This window comes from Bubalus kerabau, chromosome 4 (genome assembly GCF_029407905.1).
Source record: "Bubalus kerabau isolate K-KA32 ecotype Philippines breed swamp buffalo chromosome 4, PCC_UOA_SB_1v2, whole genome shotgun sequence".
NCBI classification, from domain to species: domain Eukaryota; kingdom Metazoa; phylum Chordata; class Mammalia; order Artiodactyla; family Bovidae; genus Bubalus; species Bubalus kerabau.
The window spans coordinates 118927892-118949540 of NC_073627.1; the positions used below are offsets into that span (position 1 = coordinate 118927892).

Genomic DNA, 21649 nt, shown 5'->3' on the forward strand with positions numbered 1-21649 from the left:
TTTATCCATTCCTCTGTTGATGGACATTTAGGTTGCTTCCATAACCTGGAAGCAACCTAAATGTCCTGGACTATTTACCTATTGTAAATAGTGCTGCAATGAACACTGGGTTGCACACACTGGATACATTTTTTTTTTAAGAAGCCTGCGGTCAGGGTCCAAACAACAACAGCAGAAAAACTCAAAGGATCAACTCTCGATTCCTTACTCTTCATTCAGCATGCAGGTTGAGGGAAACTAAACATTTGCAATGTGTTGGATCCACATTTTATGATCTATCCTTTTTGCAGGAGTGCCAGGATATGTGGGGGGTGGGTGCCAGACTAGCCTTTCAGAGCCTCTGGACAAACCACACAGAAGAACACTAGTGCCTGAGAATGAAAATGCAATAAGATCAGCAAAGATAAGTTTCATCGATTAGAAAAACCTGTCAGGGAGTAAAAGGGGGAATCATTGGCAGGACAGGAGAGAGCAGCAGTAGCCCCAGACACCTCCAGGCTGTGGAAATACCTCTCCTTTGAGTTGGTTGATGTTCACTCTATCTTTGTAAATCCTAATGGAAAGGAAACAGTGCCAGCTGCCAGCTTTCTCCACTGCCACAAGCTTTATCCACTTCCTCACTTATCTCCATGAGTATAAGGGGTCTCCCAAGACTCAGTGGAACAAACTAGCTCTCCAAGATGGCTGGTGCTTTTCAAATGCATCTCCACAGGCTGATAATCCTGAGATTTTGGTTAAAATTAAGTATTGCCCTGCTAAGAAATAAACTCATTGTGTAGACTTCGTGTGTGTGGCAAAATGTACATAATATAAAACTTACCATTTTAATAACCAACAAAGACCTACTGTATAGCTCAGGGAACTCTGCTCAAGGTTATGTGGCAGCCTGGACAGGGGGGCAAGTTTCAGGGAGAATGGATACATGTATCTGTATGGCTGAGTCCCTTCACTGTTCACCTGAAACTATCACAACATTGTTAATTGGCTATGCCCCAATACAAAATAAGTTTAAAAATAAAATTTACGTTTTTAACCATTATTAATTTCTGAAGGTCAGCCCTGGGATTTCCTTGGAAGGAATGATGCTAAAGCTGAAACTCCAGTACTTTGGCCACCTCATGAGAAGAGTTGACTCATTGGAAAAGACTCTGATGCTGGGAGGGATTGGGGGCAGGAGGAGAAGGGGACGACAGAGGATGAGATGGCTGGATGGCATCAGACTCGATGGACGTGAGTCTGAGTGAACTTCGGGAGTTGGTGATGGACAGGGAGGCCTGGCATGCTGCAATTCATGGGGTCACAAAGAGTCAGACACAACTTAGCGACTGAACTGAACTGAATGTACAGACCTACAGCATTACCACCAAGGATACATCACAAGAACTTTTTCATATTCCCCAGCTGAAATTCTGTGCCCTTTAGGGAGTTAACTCCCCCGTTCTATTTCCCCAGCTCCTGGCAACTTCCCTTTTACTTTCTGTTCCTCTGAAGTTGATGACTCTAGGTACCTCATATAAATGGAATCGTGATATTTGTCCTTTTGTGACTGATTTATTTCACTTAGCATATGTCTTCAAGGTTCATCCATGTTGTAGCATGTATAAGAAATGTCCTTCCTTTTTAAGGATGAATAATTGTGTAAACTTTTAAGTGAAGATATTACAGTCTCAGTTGATGGCCTCATATTTTGAGTCTTGCTATAAAACTCCACACTTAACGAGGCCTTAAAACCTGAACTATTTCATTAGTACATAACTTACAACTAGTTGAAAGTATTACTGAGCATATTTATTTAAGCTGGTGAAACACAATAAATATATAGATTTTTTTCATGAAAACTATCTTCACACAGTGGTATCTTAAGTTGGAAACTAGTTATTGACATCCCTGCAGAGAAATAGTATTATTTGATTAGCACTTCTGGTTGTAGAGACACTCAGGAAGGTCACATACTATGGTTTCTGGTATCTGAGTGCTAAGGCACTTAAACAGAGGTCTACAGATAATTCAGGTACCCCAAGAAAGAAACCTGAGATTGCAGAAGAATTGATGCTTTTGAACTGTGGTGTTGGAGAAGACTCTTGAGAGTCCCTTGGACTGCAAGGAGATCCGACCAGTCCATCCTAAAGGAGATCAGTCTTGGGTGTTCATTGGAGGGACTGATGTTGAAGCTGAAACTCCAATACTTTGGCCACCTGATGCAGAGAGCTGACTCATTTGAAAACACCCTGATGCTGGGAAAGGTTGAGGGCAGGAGAAGAAGGGGATGACAGAGGATGAGATGGTTGGATGGCATCACCAACACAATGGACATGGGTTTGGGTGGACTCCGGGAATTGGTGATGGACAGGGTGGCCTGGCGTACTGTGGTTCACAGGGTCGCAAAGAGTCAGATACGACTGAGTGACTGAACTGAACAGAAGTTTGCTCACTGAAATAACTGGATCAAAAACCAAATGACTGATTTCTTATCCAATGTCCCTTCTGATTTTCTCTAATTAATCACCCTTGATAAAAAGTTGTTTTAAATTCACATTATAATCTACTTATATGTTTATTAACTTACTGAATTTATATATTTGCTTAAATATTATAATAAATTTGGCTCTAATCGTTAAAGAAATATTACAAGGTACAAAAGAAAGCATAGCATTTCCATGGGAGACATGAAGCTCTTCTGGCCCATGTAAGCCTAAAAAATATTGTCATGTGAGTCTCGACCAAATTTAGTATCTGTGGAGGATGTAATCAATGTTCACCTATTCTGGATGATTTCATAAAGTTTATTTATAACTTAGACTTGTTGAAACAAACACATTCCGCAATGTCATCAAGAGGTAGAACGGGCAGACTAAGCCTCTTTTACAAGTATTAATTTTTAAGCTGTGTCTGCAGAGACATCATTCCCAACCAGAAGACCCTACTGTTTCAGTGTCCTTTGAATTATTAGAAGATGAAAAAGAAACTAAAAGGAGAGTGAAAATTTTTTTGATGACAGAAGAAAGATAATTTGGACATGATAATAAAGAATGAAGACATTATAATAATGAATGAAGACACCAGAAGGAAGAGCCTGTAGGATGAGGTGGAGAACAAAAATACTGACCCCTGAAGTCTGTGCTAAAAGTGATTTTTCCTAAGAATTTTGTATATCACGCCTGTCATAAACATTCAGCTTCATTGTACAATGAAGACAGATGACAAGAATTTATTGTTCCAACAATCAAAAAAAAAAAAAAGTACGTTGTTGGAATCTGGGTTTTTTTTTTTTTTTTTTTTTTTTTGGTTTCAAATGTGCAGTGGAACTTTTGTGCCTCCAAGGGCTTGGGGCAGTAGTTTATGTAACTAATCGGACATCTACATAAATATGAAAAATGGGGCAGGTTCCTCTCTTCTCATCTGTTCCAAAGCCAGAACTTGCTCTCAAGTTAAGAGGCGTGCAGACAGGAGAGAGATGAACAGTTTAGCTGTCCTATGCTGACTCTCTTACATAATATGAGGTTTTCTCCATTTAGTTTCCAAATGGTAGGAGGGAAAAGGCTTAAAGAGTCACTTATTAGGGAAGAAAAATGCTTGGGAAGGTTTTAGGTTGGGGAGAACTTTTACAGATCAGAGGATGAAGACGTGAAGAAAACACTAAAGAAAGACTGGTGGGGAAATACCCTGAGGAAAGACTAAGAGCATTAGATGGAGAGTTGACAATGGCCAGGAAAAAAAAAAATTAACTTCCTCAAAGACAGGGGACAAGTGAACAGTCAATAACAGGAATTTTGACATTGAAAAAGAAAAAAAAAAAAAAAAAAGATGCCGGGGATACTCAGTATCTTAACAGCAAATTAGGTAGTGACATCACATTCTGAGAAACAGTGGGGATAAAATGGGTGGGACTTGGGTCTTGGAAAGGTTGGCCTAGTCCAAATAAGGAATGCAAGAGGGAACTAGACAGATGAATGAAAAAGATGACCAAGCAGCCTAGGGCTCCACCTAGGGTAAGCTAGATTCATAGTGGGGCATAAGAAGATTGTGTTTGGAGTGTGTACTTGAAATCTCACTCGAGATGGGGCAATTCCAAGTGATGATTATATCTAAGTTGGCATTCTGTGAACACCAACAGAGGCCATAATAGGTGAGCAGATCAAGAAGTAGAAGTCCAAGCTGTCAGTGCCACCTACTGGCTTATGGAAGCCAAAGAGGAGGCAAATCAGATACAGAGTAGAATTTAAAATTTTCACAGTAATAACTGGATAACCCTTGCTTGACCTAGCCATGCATCACCTGTAATTACAAAGGAGATTCTGGGTATAGATACAAGATAACTCTCAGAACCAGCTAAGTAGCATTTGATTTAGCAGAGCAAGGTGTACTTAGTTTAAAATCCTACCCTAGCACTGCCTCTGATATATCATGGAGGTTAAGGCATATGGATACTAGGAGCTGGGAGACCCACATCACTGTGTCAGTTCTACAGGCATGGGTGCCAAGGCAAAGGGATGGTCTTTGCCTCTAGGTCTAGCAGAGTCTAGCATACACCCTTGCTTTTTTGTTTAAGACTTTAACCTAGACTGTCCAAAAAGTCAAAGGTATGTGGCCAGCATTTGTATTATAACTATTTCTTTACAAATCATTCTACCCCAAAATCTTTGCAAACCCAAGAAAAGGGCCTTTTAAAATTTGCGTATCTAAATCTCACCAAGTACCTGGCACACAGGAGTTCAAAAAATATCCATGGAATGAATGAATGAGTGAGCTGTGTTCTCCATGATCCTACATTTCTCTAGAATACACTTTCTTTGGGTTTAGGAGTCTCTGTGACTGTCTCCCACTCCTGTTGCCCTCAGTACACATCTTTTGAAAGACACATAGCTGTCATCTAACTCTAAACACAGATCATTTTCATTGGCCGTGTAGGCATGATCTGCTTCTTCCCACCTGGTCTGCCCTGGGTCCTCCTCTGCTCTTTATCCTGCTGGTGTCTGGGCTGAAAATCACACTGCTCAACTGACTGTGCCTCCCTCAGCAAAAAATGGAAGCGATTTCAGCAAGGGCAATAACAAAGAGGTGAAATGGGGGAGTCTGAGTAAATAAAAAGAAGCCTGCAGAAATACAATGCCTGTATTGTAATTGAGTAAGACAGCCCCATCTTGAAACCACCACTCCTACTAGACAGAAATCCCAGCCTTTTCTGCCTCAGGATGCTGATTACCAAAAGTACAACTAGTCCATTCTAACACTTTTGCGTGAATTAGTAAAGGGTGCTGCTCCCTACAGAGGCAGAGGCTGCCCACACCAGAGTGCCTGGCTTGATGGGATAAACCTGGGGGGAGCGATGGTTTTCCGCCTCAACTAGATTTGGGCTTTTAGCGCAGTGAACAACCTCTGCATTCTTTGCCCCCTCTGGTTCCTCACTCTTTAGGGGCTAGGACTTCTGGGAGTCACTCCTGGGCTAAGAACCATAGTCCCATTCTAAAAATTACACTTTTCTGGTCCACATTGCATCCTGGCAATGAAGAAAAGAATCCAAGATATGCAGGGTGGACCACTGTTAGATTCTTGCTCTGCTCTGAGTATATATTCTTCCCCATTAATTAACAAAACCAATAGACTTAGTCTCTGTGAAAGGCTTTTTCTGCTATGTAAAGGCAAATTCTAGTTGCCTCTTCATTTTCACTTCTGTGCTTTAGTGCTAGCAAGTGGGAGATTTATGTAGGTAAGGTCTGCCTTACCCAATTCTGCTAGTTCAGTAAAGCTATGGGGAAAGGCAGAGGGGTGGACTTCACTCCACTCCTCATCAGTAAAGTTCAAGTTTCCAGGGTTTTTTGCAAGGCAACTGCAATAAATCAGGCTGTGAATCTTGGAGTTTGAGTTAGACCATTTGACTTAACCAGGGGCAAGTCTTGCCCCATCCCTCTTCTGGCTGGCTGGATCTCAAACCGACAATGCAACAGGCTTACAGGGCTGTGAAAGTTGGAAGTGAGGTAGAGGGGCAAGAGAAGGTTGTGACTCGACTGAAATCTGAAACTATATTTCCTGGGTGTAATCAGTTTCCACATCATACAAAGTGGGTCTTCGGATCTGACTGAGACATTTTTCCACTTTTTTTTTTTTCTTTTTAAGACAATGACAATGTAGTATGGAGAAAGGGTTGAATTCAATGAATGGAGACCCATTATTGGATTATCACCAGCAATAAAGCTGGCTTCTCTCCCCTACCTTTGCCATGTGAAAAAAATTTTAAATGTCCCCAAGTTTGTTAAACTTTTATGAAATGTTCATGTGGGAAGGCCTCATGCGGGTTTTTCCTTGGAAAAGATGAACTTCTCTGGCTATCTCCTTATTGTTACTCTCTCAGGGTGAGATGCAGCTCACATCTGTCCAATGTCAGCTAAGATTCAATTGTCATTTCTGACTAGTAATCACAGTCAACCCCTCACCCTGGAGCAGTGGGACAAGATCTGAGCAGGTCATGCCTGTGGCTTGACCTCAACCAGGATTATACCTGGGATCTCTGTGGGCCAGGAGCCCTCAGGTTTTAACAGGAAAGTTAGTAGGAACTCAGTAAGGGGGTCCTGTGGGACATCCCACCCCAGCCTCCTTCTACTTATATAACACATAGAACACTTATATAACACATCTATAACACATGTTGACTAGATTCAGAATTATGTCACTGCCTCATAACTTTCTGACGTTCTAACTTCTGGGACCTGTGGGAACATAATAGTGGTAACTATAAAGGAAATCAACTCTGAATATTCATTGGAAGGACTGGTGCTGAAGTTGAAGCTCCAATACTTTGGCCACCTGATGTGAAGAGCTGACTCATTGGGAAAGACTCTGATACTGGGAAAGATAGAAGGCAGGAGGAGAAGGGGACAACAGAGGAAGAGATGGTTGGATGGCATCACTGACTCAGTGGACATGAGTTTGAGCAAACTCAGGGAGATAGTGAAGGACAGGGAAGCCTGGCATGCTGCAGTTAACAGCATTGCAGAGCCGGACGTGACTTAGCAACTGAACAACAGTAACATAAGGTCAGGATTTAGGACTGGTTGCTGAGCCATTCAAGGTCTCTTCTCTCTGAATTGTCTCCACTGTTTTTTCATAGCCACAGAGGGATCTGGCTGCTCTCATGTAGAAACAAGATAAACAACTAGATTTTGTTCCCCAGGAGAATACATCGATGAGCATGGCCACTGCCAGATCTGTGAAGCCTCGTGTGCCCAGTGCCGAGGACCAACCCAGGAAGACTGCACAGGCTGCCCTGTCACAAGGTGAGTGACCTTTCTCAGTAGCTCCTGGGGTTGCAAGCTCATGAGAGGCAGGATGGAGAGAAGAGGTACTTACCACCTGGAGGCACCCCTTGAGCATACAAAAAAAAAAGAATCAGATTCCTTCCCCTGACATAGAAAACCACCATGGTCTGGCCACAGCTCACTTCTGTTGCATCCTCTTGCCATGGTACCCCATAACCACCATAAAAATAGGTTCCCTGGACACTAGATAAGCCTTCTCATCAATGAAGGTGGTGATAGCTTTGATGCCTAGAATCTCATCCCTTTCTGCACACCCATCCTTTAACCATCATCTCCATCTGCTGATAAAATATCTACTCACATTTCTAGGTCAATTCAAGGGTGAACTGTTCTATGAAAGCATTTGTTACCTCTTTCCAATAGAATTAAACCTCACCTTTATGTCCCCTATACTCTGTACAAACTTCCATAATTGCACTTGTGACATTTTAAGACACTGATTCACAAATCTATTTGTTAGACTGTAAGCCCCTTAAAATACTCATCTTTGTACCTCCATTATCTATCACAGCGCTAAGAAAATAGTAGGCATTCAGTCAATGTTTGGTACCTGAACGAATGAGGAAATAGCAAATCTCTGAATGGGACAAGCATCTTTGCTAATCACTGAGAATCTCTAGTGAAGAGAGTTGGGAGCACACTGTATTTTTTAATCAATATTCCTCTATTAATAAATTCTAGTATGTAATATTTGTTGGTCTCATCACTGCTCTGATAAATGCAAAGGAAGCAGGGTCTCTCCCAAGATCAATATAATGAGGCTGCTCCAGTGGCAAGTAAATCTCTAGCATGGACATCCCCTCTGCCATGCACAAGAATTATTTTTTCTTCTTTTCCAATTTGGATTCCTTTTATTTCTTTTTCTGCTCTGATTGCTGTGCCCAAAACTTCCAAAACTATGTTGAATAGTAATGGTGAAAGTGGGCACCCTTGTCTTGTTCCTGACTTTAGAGGAAATGCTTTCAATTTTTCACCATTGAGGATAATGTTTGCTGTGGGTTTGTCATATATAGCTTTTATTATGTTGAGGTATGTTCCTTCTATTCCTGCTTTCTGGAGAGTTTTTATCATAAATGGATGTTGAATTTTGACAAAGGCTTTCTCTGCATCTATTGAGATAATCATGACTTTTATTTTTCAATTTGTTAATGTGGTGTATTACATTGATTGATTTGTGGATATTGAAGAATCCTTGCATCCCTGGGATAAAGCCCACTTGGTCATGGTGTATGATCTTTTTAATGTGTTGTTGGATTCTGATTGCTAGAATTTTGTTAAGGATTTTTGCATCTATGTTCATCAGTGATATTGGCCTGTAGTTTTCTTTTTTTGTGGCATCTTTGTCAGGTTTTGGTATTAGGGTGATGGTGGCCTCATAGAATGAGTTTGGAAGTTTACATGATCCTCTACATAGAAAACCCTAAAGACTCCACCAGAAAATTACTAGAACTAATCAATGAATATAGTAAAGTTGCAGGATATAAAATCAACACACAGAAATCCCTTGCATTCCTATACACTAATAATGAGAAAATAGAAAGAGAAATTAAGGAAACAATTCCATTCACCATTGCAACGAAAAGAATAAAATACTTAGGAATATATCTACCTAAAGAAACTAAAGACCTATATATAGAAAACTATAAAACACTGGTCAAAGAAATCAAAGAGGACACTAATAATAGATGGAGAAATATACCATGTTCATGGATTGGAAGAATCAATATAGTGAAAATGAGTATACAACCCAAAGCAATTTGTAAATTCAATGCAATCCCTATCAAGCTACCAACGGTATTCTTCACAGAGCTAGAACAAATAATTTCACAATTTGTATGGAAATACAAAAAACCTAAAATAGCCAAAGCGATCTTGAGAAAGAAGACTGGAACTGGAGGAATCAACCTGCCTGACTTCAGGCTCTACTACAAAGCCACAGTTATCAAGACAGTATGGTACTGGCACAAAGACAGAAATATAGATCAATGGAACAAAATAGAAAGCCTAGAGATAAATCCACGCACCTATGGACACCTTATCTTTGACAAAGGAGGCAAGAATATACAATGGATTAAAGATAGTCTCTTCAACAAGTGGTGCTGGGAAATCTGGTCAACCACTTGTAAAAGAATGAAACTAGAACACTTTCTAACACCATGCACAAAAATAAACTCAAAATGGATTAAAGATCTCAACGTAAGACCAGAAACTATAAAACTCCTAGAGGAGAACATAGGCAAAACACTCTCTGACATACATCACAGCAGGATCCTCTATGACCCACCTCCCAGAATATTGGAAATAAAAGTAAAAATAAACAAATGGGACCTAATTAAACCTAAAAGCTTCTGCACAACAAAGGAAACTATAAGCAAGGTGAAACGACAGCCTTCAGAATGGGAGAAAAAAATAGCAAATGAAGCAACTGACAAACAACTAATCTCAAAAATATACAAGCAACTCCTACAGCTCAACTCCAGAAAAATAAATGACCCAATCAAAAAATGGGCCAAAGAACTAAATAGACATTTCTCCAAAGAAGACATACAGATGACTAACAAACACATGAAAAGATGCTCAATATCACTCATTATCAGAGAAATGCAAATCAAAACCACTATGAGGTACCATTTCACACCAGTCAGAATGGCTGGGATCCAAAAGTCTACAAGCAATAAATGCTGGAGAGGGTGTGGAGAAAAGAGAACCCTCTTACACTGTTGGTGGGAATGCAAACTAGTACAGCCACTATGGAGAACAGTGTGGAGATTCCTTAAAAAACTGGAAATAGAACTGCCTTATGATCCAGCAATCCCACTGCTGGGCATACACACTGAGGAAACCAGAAGGGAAAGAGACACGTGTACCCCAATGTTCATCGCAGCACTGTTTATAATAGCCAGGACATGGAAGCAACCTAGATGTCCATCAGCAGATGAATGGATAAGAAAGCTGTGGTACATATACACAATGGAGTATTACTCAGCCATTAAAAAGAATACATTTGAATCAGTTCTAATGAGGTGGATGAAACTGGAGCCTATTATACAGAGTGAAGTAAGCCAGAAAGAACAACACCAATTCAGTATACTAACGCATATATATGGAATTTAGAAAGATGGTAACAATAACCCTGTGTACGAGACAGCAAAAGAGACACTGATGTATAGAACAGTCTTATGGACTCTGTGGGAGAGGGAGAGGGTGGGAAGATTTGGGAGAATGGCATTGAAACATGTAAAATATCATGTATGAAACGAGTTGCCAGTCCAGGTTCGATGCACGATACTGGATGCTTGGGGCCAGTGCACTGGGACAACCCAGAGGGATGATATGGGGAGGGAGGAGGGTTCAGGATGGGGAACACATGTATACCTGTGGAGGATTCATTTTGATATTTGGCAAAACTAATACAATTTTGTAAAGTTTAAAAATAAAATAAAATTTAAAAAAAAAAGAAGAAGAAGAACTGCCTTATGATCCAGCAATCCCACTGCTGGGCATACATACTGAGGAAACCAGAATTGAAAGAGACACGTGTACCCCAATCTTCATCGCAGCACTGTTTATAATAGCCAGGACATGGAAGCAACCTAGATGTCCATCAGCAGACGAATGGATAAGAAAGCTGTGGTACATATACACAATGGAGTATTACTCAGCCATTAAAAAGAATATATTTGAATCAGTTCTAATGAGGTGGATGAAACTGGAGCCTATTATACAGAGTGAAGTAAGCCAGAAAGAAAAACACCAATACAGTATACTAATGCATATATATGGAATTTAGAAAGATGGTAACAATAACCCTGTATATGAGACAGCAAAAGAGACACTGATGTATAGAACAGTCTTTTGGACTCTGTGGGAGAGGGAGAGAGTGGGATGATTTGGGAGAATGGCATTGAAACATGTGTAATATCATATATGAAACGAGTTGCCAGTCTAGGTTCGATGCACGATACTGGATGCTTGGGGCTGGTGCACTGGGATGACCCAGAGGGATGGTATGGGGAGGGAGGAGGGAGGAGGGTTCAGAATGGGGAACACATGTATACCTGTGGCGGATTCATTTTGATATATGGCAAAACCAATACAATATTGTAAAGTTAAAAAATAAAATAAAATTAAAATTAAAAAAAGAGTTATTTCATCTAATTCTTTATCTGGACTCTAATACCCTGAGCATGAACTGTTGTGTATTTGTCTCTTTATTCTCTAGTGATCAGCACACAGTAATAAATCAATAAATATATGTTTTACCAAACCTGATAAAGTATATAACTAACATCATGAGCTTGGCTCTCCAAATAACTCCCTCAGAAAGAAGAAAAGAAAGAGGGAGGGAGGGAGGAAGGGAAAGAAAGAGAGAGGGAGGGAGGAAAAGAAAGAAAAGAGGGAAAAAGAAAGAAAGAAAAGAGGGAAGGAGGAAAAGAAGGAAACAAAAGAAGTGTCTTACTAGGAATTCTTAGTGCTGTGATAACATTTTCTAAGTGTCTCTTTAAGATACCTATGCCTCTTGAATTTGTGTTAAGTCAGCTTTGAGGCATATTATTAGACACAGACACCATTTTGAAAATACATTGTTTCTCCTGTTTCTCCTTTAAGTCCTCACCTATCAACAATCAAACCCTACACCATGTTTGAACATCTTTGAACCAAGGGAATTTGTTAGTATTTGTTTAATAAGGCAGCTACCATCATCCAGTGTACACTGCAGAAGTCATGACTGTCCCAGGCTCACCAGAAGTGAGAAAAAGTTCAACTACCATCAATGGCCATTCTTAAAAATCTAAGCTCATTGGTACAAGAAGATCAGAGGTCTCCTGGGCCATGTGGATAGTCTGGCTTCAGCAGCCCATGGTTTACCTTTTGAAGATAGAAAAGCAAGTGTGTAGATCTCAGAAACTATTTTGAAAAATATAGTCATTGACTTGTTTGTTCTCAAAAGGGCAGCAAGGTATTTTCTTTAGGTGTTCTCCAAAGTATTTCCTTGACTGGAATCAGGTCTATTCAAGGCAATCTTCAGCACCTGCTTTATGTCCAGTTTTGAGTTAGGTGCAAACTCCATGAATTTTTTTTTTAATAGGTGACTTGGGGGTGGTGGGTCAAAGTCAAGGGCTGATGCACTCAGGGACCAGAACACTGGGACAGCTTTTACACCCTAGGCCTGAACAAAACCTGTAGCCTTAGAAGAAAAGAGGCTTGATAGAAACTGGAGCTGGAGGGGACATAACCACTCCAGAAACATGCAAGGAGGAACCTGAGCTGTGGCTCCAGAAGGAATAATTACCACAACCTCTCTCCTCCCATCCTCAGATCTCCTGCTGGCGTTTCCTTTCTTTGTCTGAAACATCTGAATCCCAAAGGGAAACACCACTTACAAGTGAGGAAAGTGAGCTTAGGAATGCAGTCTCGAGTGGGCACTAGTAGGCACAGCAGGTCAGAGACTGGCAGAAAATGGGCATGGAGTAGCAGTAAGGTGGGGCAAACGGGACAAACGGGACCAAAGGGCCCTCTGAGTTTCTTTCTAATCTTATGCTTCTGGAGGATCTCTAGTACTGACAGAATAAAGGTCATCCCTAAAGGAGTTTTTATCTGGGAAAGAAATGTTAACTTAGAGGTTTTCCTAATATGAGAGAGAAGTAAATCAGTGGGAATGTAGGTGAAATAAGATTGCGCATGTGCTGATAACTGGTGAAGCTGAAAGATGAGTACCTGAGTGGTGGTGGGGGCGGTGGTTTCTGTTATGTATTGTTTATTTTACATGTTTAAGTTTTTCCATAATAAAAATTTTAAAAATAATTCAGCTCTGAAGTTGTTTTACAGGAAATCGAAAAGCCCTTTCTTTATCTTCTAGTTTTCCCTTTGGTGGTGGTGGCGGTGTAGTCACTTGTTGAGTCTGACTTTTGTGACCCCATGGACCATATACAGCCCCCCAGGATCCTCTGTCCATGGGATTTCCCAGGCAAGAATACTGGACTGGGTTGCCATTACATTTTCTACAAACCTTTGGGTTTATTTTGCTCCTTTGAGATGATTTAAAACTTGGGGTACAGTCTTTGTCACGGCTATATAACATGTATCAAGTTGGCCAAAATGTTTGTTTGGGTTTTTCCATAACATCATATGGAAAAATCCGAATGAACTTTCTGGCCAATTCAATCGCTCTATAATGTCATGGTCCTCACTGCCCAAGATAATTTCCCAACCCAGTCCTGAAGGAATTGCAGAGCCCATGAACTAATTAAAAACATGTAAAAGTTTTCTGACCCACCCTCAAATGTTTTATTTGATCTGTTTCAAGAACTCAGGGGGAGAAAAACCTTTTGTCAGATTTAATTCTGTTACAACATTACCAAGAAATTACAGTAAATACTCTTGGGATGGTTTTAGTTAGGCAAACCAACAGTCAACAGGGAGGTCCAGCTAACCCTAACTTGCATCTTTTCTGTTTCAGTTCACTTCTCTCTCTCTCTCTCTCTCTACACACACACACACACACACACACACACACACACACACTGGGGTCTCTGGAAAATTCAGTGCCAATGTTGAGAACTTCACCTCTGGCAGCTCTTCAAGCATTTGGTTTTACACCTTCTTCCTTTCCATGAGGCCTGTGGGACTCAGAATGGTTCACTGCTAATGAAAGGGCCAAGAGCATACGCGACCTGGGGAACAGCAGGACTTCCCCAGTACAGATGAGCTTGCTCGGGTATCTCAGAAATCCACAAACTGGATGACTGGTGTCCCAGAGATGTCTGGAGTTGGCTTTAAAGAAAATTTTCATCAGCCCCATGACGCCCAGACTAAGATAATCTCTTTTCCTCCACTAGGGGAGATCTGTTGGTATCTGCGGGAATCTGTGTCACTTGAGATGGGACTTTTCTTCAAGTTCCTTAACAATTTTTCTTAAGGAAGTTGGGGTGGGGGAGTTTGCAGGAGATGATGTAATTCCGTCCTTCACTCAAGCACAACTAGTTTCCTTATCATTCAATCTTTATAAAGAATTATGTTCTTACAAAAACTGCGTATGTCACTTGTGCTTTCTTCAAGGTAGGGATAGAGGGAGGTGGCTTAAAGCACAATTATTTGCTTAGGACTGTCTTAAACTCAGGCTCTCAAGTAAATACAGACAGCCCTTCCCCTACGCGAACACGGCAGCACTACACCCTTTGCTTCACTGCCACACCCACTCAAGTTTCTGAATGGTTTTCAAAGGCTCCAACCATTGCAGTGTTAGATCACTCTCTCAAGAGAAATAATTGCCCCCAAAACCAATCTGTCATCTCTTCCCACCAAGAATAAAATGATGATGTACTTTCCATCTTTTTCTCAATTTAGCAAGAAAATGAACCTTCACAAATAAACATGCCCCATTCTCCTTCTTAGTGAAGAACAGAGTAGTTCACTTGTTTAAAAACCTCAGAAAGCTCTTACATAGCTTTTTCATAAAGGGAGGTTTTTTTCATGTTTCTTTCTTCTTTTTTTTAACTAGCCGCATCCAAATTATTCCTTGACAAATCCTCTAGCTCAGAGACCACAGCCAGGGTGGGGTCAGGATTTCCCAGCTAGCGTTAGTGCCATCAGCTGAACGTCTGGCGTAAGAGCACGGTCTTCCCATTCCAGGTTATGGTGCAGGAGATCTGTTCTGACGTGGACAGCCAGATGTGTGTGCGTGTCTTTTTTAGGGCTGGGACTCCACACTGCAGTGGCCAAAAGTATTATTCACGCCATTGTGCTGGGTAGGGTGACCAGAACCTGAGGGGCTGAGGATCCAAGAACAAGGCGACTTTCTTGTGTGGTTGGCCTGAATTCCATTCTGTTTCCAAGCAGATGCAAATGACACAGACTTTCAGGGATGAGGTGGAAGATTGCAAGCAACACATACTCAGGATGCCTTGTCCCCACCCCAGTTTCCTCCAAACCCAGGATTGAAATGCCAGCCCTCCATGTAGGGCTGATTCCAGCTATGGAAACAGAAGAAGTTGGACAAACCAATGCCACCCCAGGAATGAGCTGTGACATCGTTCTGGGTGGAGAGAGGAAGAACCCCTAGCAGTGTTTGCAGGCCTTCAGCTCTCCCAGACGTGGATACCAGCATCACGCCCCCCCGGGGAGCACGTGTGTGCTACTACTCGGTCACCCTCAGGACTGACACAGTAACCACTGCTCTAAGGAAGATCTCTGAGACACTGGTTTGCACCACCTGTATGACTTAGGTAGGAGTCATTTAGCAAGTTCCACAGTAACCTAGACCACCACTGAGAAGTTTTCAAAGTAAATTCCCTAGACCAGCACCATGAATACAATCCAAGAACTTGTCAAAAATCCAGATTCTTGGCTCTCTCCCCCAAGGCACGAATGAATCTGAAATTCTGGGGTTGGAGCTCCCCAGCTCACTTCATCCATTCACATTACTCATCTGACTTGCACTTAGACATTGTGTATTTTTTTCTGAGCAAAATCTTAGACACTGTGTATTTTTTTTTCTGAGCAAAATTCTTGGATACAATTGACTTCATCACATGGGATTACTTTGCAAGGGAAAGAAGAAAATTTTGAAAATATTAACCATGACATTATGATATATATATACTGCATTGTATAAAACCAAAGGTTTTAGAAGCCCACATACTAACTTATCTTGTAGGTGATGGCAAACATGGTCAGAAAATAGAGACTGTGGTACCCTATACACCAGGAAACACTTGCAAAAATGACACCCAAAATCAGAGTTCATTGATTACTCACCATATGTGTAGGTCAAATTTATAAGTAGCACCTAAACTATAGGATGGTGCTTCTTCAGGAGCCCTTGGACTTAACATTTCCTTGCAAAGTGTGGGCACACTGATAACTAAAGAAAGATACTTTCTCCAAAGCCTCTGGATTCAAAGACCATTAAAGTACCTTGAAAGTTCAAAGACCCCCATCTCAGTGTTGACTGGGTTTGGCTGGAGCCTACCGTGTGGGTTTAATCCCCAGGGCACTGGTTAATTTGTTTGAAACAAGAATCAAGATTACATCCACAGCCGGTTCCTGGCATGCCTGCTGTTAGGTCCAAATCTTTGGCCAAGGATGGGTACGTGACTAATGCTCCCCATGTTCTAAGATGATCAGTCCCAGGCATCACCCTAGTTTCTGGAACAATGAAACCAAGTCTGTGCAGAAAAACACAAACACCACATGTTCTAATACTTAGTGCCATCCCACAAAGCCACCCTTACAAACTAAACGTCTGCTTGCCTCTAGGGTTTTTGATGATGGCCGCTGCATTTTGAACTGTTCCTTGGGCAAATTTGAATTCAGGAACCAATGTCATCCATGTCACTTCACCTGCCAAGAATGCCAAGGAGATGAGCCTTCCAACTGTACCTCCTGTGGAGTAGGTAAGGGAGTCTGGTTGCTCATTTCTTCCCCTTTCTTCAACTTGCTCTCCCACTGGACATTACTTTGTTTGACTCAGAAGCCTCATCTCTGGGGAAGAGCCAGGTGAGATTAGACAGCTGTTCATTAAAGAATATGTACAACCTTGAAGTGTCTGCATATTGTCAGAACATAAGTTCACAATGCTAGAGACACAGACCTGCTTCCCCTGAGGAGGTGATAGGGAAGCTAAGAGATGTTTTTCCAGAGAAGGAGAAAGTAAGGGCATGCAAACATGATGACAGGCACGAGCTAGACAGCAAAGCTAAGCTTCACTGAAGTGAAAGTGAAAAGCTAGAAAATTAAGACAGACACATTCAGTCTTCAGGAAAAACAGCCTAAGAGAGGCTATGTCAGGGTCCCCACAGCCCTGAGTGACGCCATTTAGAAGCTGTCAGAGCCCTGTGGGATGGCAGGGTAATCTTTTCCACACACAAATATGACCTTTACTGTCCCAGACCTTCACAATTCTAAAGTTTCTGCTGTCAATAAATTATATTCTGTGATCACTCTGGTCCTCTGCAGTTTGACCCTTGACTGCTCTCTAGCCTCCCTACCTACTCTGTCCCCAAATTTGACTTCATGAGGGACTGATTTCTATTTTATATAATTAAATTTACTTATCTTTAATTGAAGGATAATTGCTTTACAATATTGTGTTGGTTTCTGCCAAACATCAATATAAATCAGCCATAGGTATATCTATGTCCCCTCCCTCCTTGAACCTCCCTCCCAACTTCTTCCCCACCCTAGGTTGTTATAGAGCTCTGGTTCAGGTTCCTCGAGTCATACAACAAATTCCCACTGGCTATCTATTTTACATATGGTAATGAATATGTTTCCATGTTACTCTCTCCATACATTCCACTCTCTCCTTCCTCCCACTCCCCATATCCATAAGTCTGTTCTCTATGTCTGTGTCTCCTCCGCTGTCCTTCAAATAGGTTCAGGGACTGATTTATATTTTATTTGCCCTACACTTTAAAAATTCAAATGAAATTGGGAAATTAAAAAAATTTTTTCTCTTGAAAACCTGGAAGATTTGGCAACACTGTGGCTTCTGGTCCTCAAATGATTGACTAGAGTTGACTAGAGACCTCCAGGCTGCTCTCCATTTGCCATAGTCCCCACCCCTCCCAGCTGTCTCACTGATCCTGAGGCTGTCAGTTACCATCATCACGACATTTACATGGTTTTACTGGTGGGAAAGAATTATTTAGCTTTATTCTTGCTTGTCATAAAACAAAGAAAAATGAAGAATAAATCAATAGTATCATGCATTTGCAGAAAAATGAGGGAAAGCACATATCTTTGTGCAAATTAAAATGATTTCTTTGTGTTTGTAAACCAAGTATATCTGTCCAATTTTACCTCTACCCTGCTTATTCTGTTTCCTTCCTCACCTATAAGATGGTGATCATGGCTGCCTCCTTTAGGATTATTATGAAAATGAAATGAGATAAAATAATAAAGCACTTAGAACAAGGTGAACTGCACAGGAAGCACACAAAAAATATTAATAATGATTATTATTACTACTACTATTACTACTGTTATTGTTTGTACCCACTTACTTCTATGGACATTTCAGTCTCTAGCCGAGTTAGTTTTTTGTACAGCAGAAATTAAATTTTTTTTTTTTAACATTTGTTAATATCACCACTGATCTCATCAGAAAAGTTTTTGAGGACTGAAGAACTGTCAGGCTCAAAAGTGCATACAATAAACCCAACATTTAAATCAACTAGACTTCAATAAAAATTTTTAAATGTATTGTGCCACTCCTGTGTATAAGTTACTCTACATAGGTGCCATGGAAGATACAGTAAATGATAGCATGATACTCACATTCAAGTTAACAATCTAACAAACAGGTTTGTCCTCGTGTATTATAAAATGAGAAGATATTAGATAAAGACTGAATGAATGGCAGTAACCCTACCACATGTCACTAATTTCAGCTGTAGTGAGCAAAAGAGGCTTCCTGAAGAGGGGATGATTGGGCAGATTCTGATTAGCAGGGTTTTCTGCCTGTTAAGAGGGCTATATCCCAAGTCCATGTATTAGGGCAGCTAATCCATGATGCAGTGCTACAGAAGATAGATGATGGAATGGTTGCAGTTCTGTATCAAGAGGCTTTATTCAAAGGCTGAAATTCCTCTGGCTAGGAAGCCCCATCCACACACATAAGCCTCTCCCAACTCTTTGTAGAAACTTCACCTCTTGCTGAATTGTAACTTTGTTAAAGTTAGGTCTGAATCCTTTTGGAAAGGCAGAAGGCTAGTTCTATTGGTGAAAATTCACTCTAGACTCTCACCCCAGTTTATCCTCTACTAAACTGAACCCTAAGCTAAATTCTACCAATTATACAGTAGCTGCAGTAAGCAAAATGTTGAAGTAAACTTTATAAAGTTTATTTTCAGAGTCCTCAGCCTTTCCTTCTTCCTTCCCAGCAATTCTGTTCCCATCCTGCCTGCAACCTTCAACCTTCTTTACCTCTGGCAAACATCCAATGACTTCACGTTGGTCCACCCTCCCTTCTAACAGAATCAGCTGCCAAGAAATACTCTGAAAACAATTAATTACTCTTCAGTATAAATGAAAGCCAACCTGAATCTCTCTGGGAGTTCTTTGCTTTTTAACTTTTGTCTCACATTGCCACATGAAAGGATTTGGCACCTAACAAAAATATCAGCCCTTTTACTATCAGAACCAACTTCTCCTACATATCATTACAGGAACTTAAATTCTGAGATTCTGGGCAAGTAGCCAAAATTTTATGTATGATATGCAAATCACTGAGGTATCCAAATTATCACCCAAGGCTAAGTGAGCTGCCATGCTGTCAAACCATTAGAAATATGATCAAATCTTGGCATAATCCTGACCCAAGCAGGTGGGGAAAGCCTGCCATTTTGAAGGTGCCTAAGTGACTTCCTTTTGCACAGTCCATGTATTTTAAACAAGACCCTTGAAATCTCTGTCCTTTGAGCCCAAAGTATAATACCCAAAGGGGTTCAAATAACAAAGCCATATCTGAACAACCAAAATGGAATTGAATAACATTTCTTCTAATATCTGAAATCATCATCATTCATTTTTAAGATTGTTGATCCAGTTGGATATGTTTGAAAAACAGGAATGTTGATAAATATGAATTCAATCACTCATTCATTCAATCATTCAATAAATATATATTTAAAACTCATAACCATATGCCAAGCTGTTCCCAAGCCTCTGGATCCTGAGTTGACATCAAGGGAAGGTTGTAGGGGGTGGACAGGAGGGTGGAGGATAGGGTGGGCTTGTCACTGCTAGCCTTCACATCTTACTACCTATGTGTGGGAAGGCTGGCACTCTGTAAAGCAGGATCTTTTCTCAATGAGTCATGGTGGACTGAAAAGAACACAGCTTGGAAAGTTGACATTTGTGTGGTCTCTTGAGATTCCAGATCCCACCAGATTAGGATTCTGTGCTCCAAACCTTGATCTGTAGCTGTAGAATCACCAAATGCATGCTGCATCCTCCCAAACACTCCCTTCCTTTAGAGGATAATGTTCTTCCAGGTCTAACTTGGAAACTGCAAACACTTTTCTTTTTTAACTACCTCTTTGGAGGCTCTCTTTATATTCCTTGACCTATAAGGACCAGCAGACTTCTGGCATGAAACTGCCATCAGAAAAAAAGGGCGCTTCAGAGTTCATAATTCAAGGGTGTGGTTTTTAAATTGTATTTCAAATAGGACTTTAATTAAATAAGAAAATTACGTTAAATCTTTTTAAAGTGTCTAGTTTACAGGTTAAAGAAACAGCTGATTGTTGGCAAATTTATGTGGTTCAATTTAATATTATTCTGACTTTTGGATTTTGCACTTGTAACATGAGGTCAGCACTATCTTTAGAAATCTGGCAGCCTTGCTTCTCGAAGGTCAATGGTTCAGGATCTTCATGTGGTAGATCACATGATGAGCAAGCCCTAGACCCAGTTGTTTTAGGGAACACAGATATTTCAAAACTAGAAGCAAAATGGGAGACCTGATTCACAGAAGACAGATGCCCTGGGCACATGCAGCACAAGTGAAAACTCCAGGGGGCCAGGGGGTGGGAGGTAGAGGATTTCAGGTGCATCTACGTTAATCTTGTGCATTTAAGTGTGTGATTAGAACTGATTAGAATCCTTTTGCATTGATTATGATAGTTTGCATCCATTTCTCCAGTGGCAACATTGGATTGGCAACAGTATGAAAAGGCAAAATGATAGGATACTGAAAGAGGAACTCCCCAGGCCAGTAGATGCCTAATATGCTACTGGAGATCAGTGGAGAAATAACTCCAGAAAGAATGAAGGGATGGAGCCAAAGCAAAAACAATACCCAGCTGTGGATGTGACTGGTGATAGAAGCAAGGTCCGATGCTGTAAAGAGCAATATTGCATAGGAACCTGGAATGTCAGGTCCATGAATCAAGGCAAATTGGAAGTGGTCAAACAGGAGATGGCAAGAGTGAACGTTGACATTCTAGGAATCAGCAAACTAAAATGGACTGGAATGGGTGAATTTAACTCAGATGACCATTATATCTACTACTGTGAGCAGGAATCCCTTAGAAGAAATGGAGTAGCCATTATGGTCAACAAAAGAGTCTGAAATGCAGTACCTGGATGCAGCTCAAAAATGACAGAATGATCTCTGTTTGTTTCCAAGGCAAACCATTCAATATCACAGTAATCCAAGTCTATGCCCCAACCAGTAACGCTGAAGAAGCTGAAGTTGAACAGTTCTATGAAGACCTACAAGATCTTTTAGAACTAACACCCAAAAAAGATGTCCTTTTCATTATAGGGGACTGGAATACAAAACTAGGAAGTCAAGAAACACCTGGAGTAACAGGCAAATTTGGCCTTGG

General features: G+C 40.8%; 1 protein-coding gene across 2 annotated transcripts in view; it reads left to right on the forward strand.

Moving 5' to 3' along the window:
* The window catches only part of PCSK5 (proprotein convertase subtilisin/kexin type 5), a 521444-nt gene that overhangs the window by 401110 nt on the left and 98685 nt on the right, over nucleotides 1–21649 (forward strand). For both annotated transcript variants that reach the window (XM_055578327.1, XM_055578328.1), the window contains exons 21-22: nucleotides 7169–7271; nucleotides 16572–16708. In XM_055578327.1, coding sequence (XP_055434302.1) covers nucleotides 7169–7271; nucleotides 16572–16708 — 240 coding nt within the window. The remainder of the gene's footprint in view (nucleotides 1–7168; nucleotides 7272–16571; nucleotides 16709–21649) is intronic.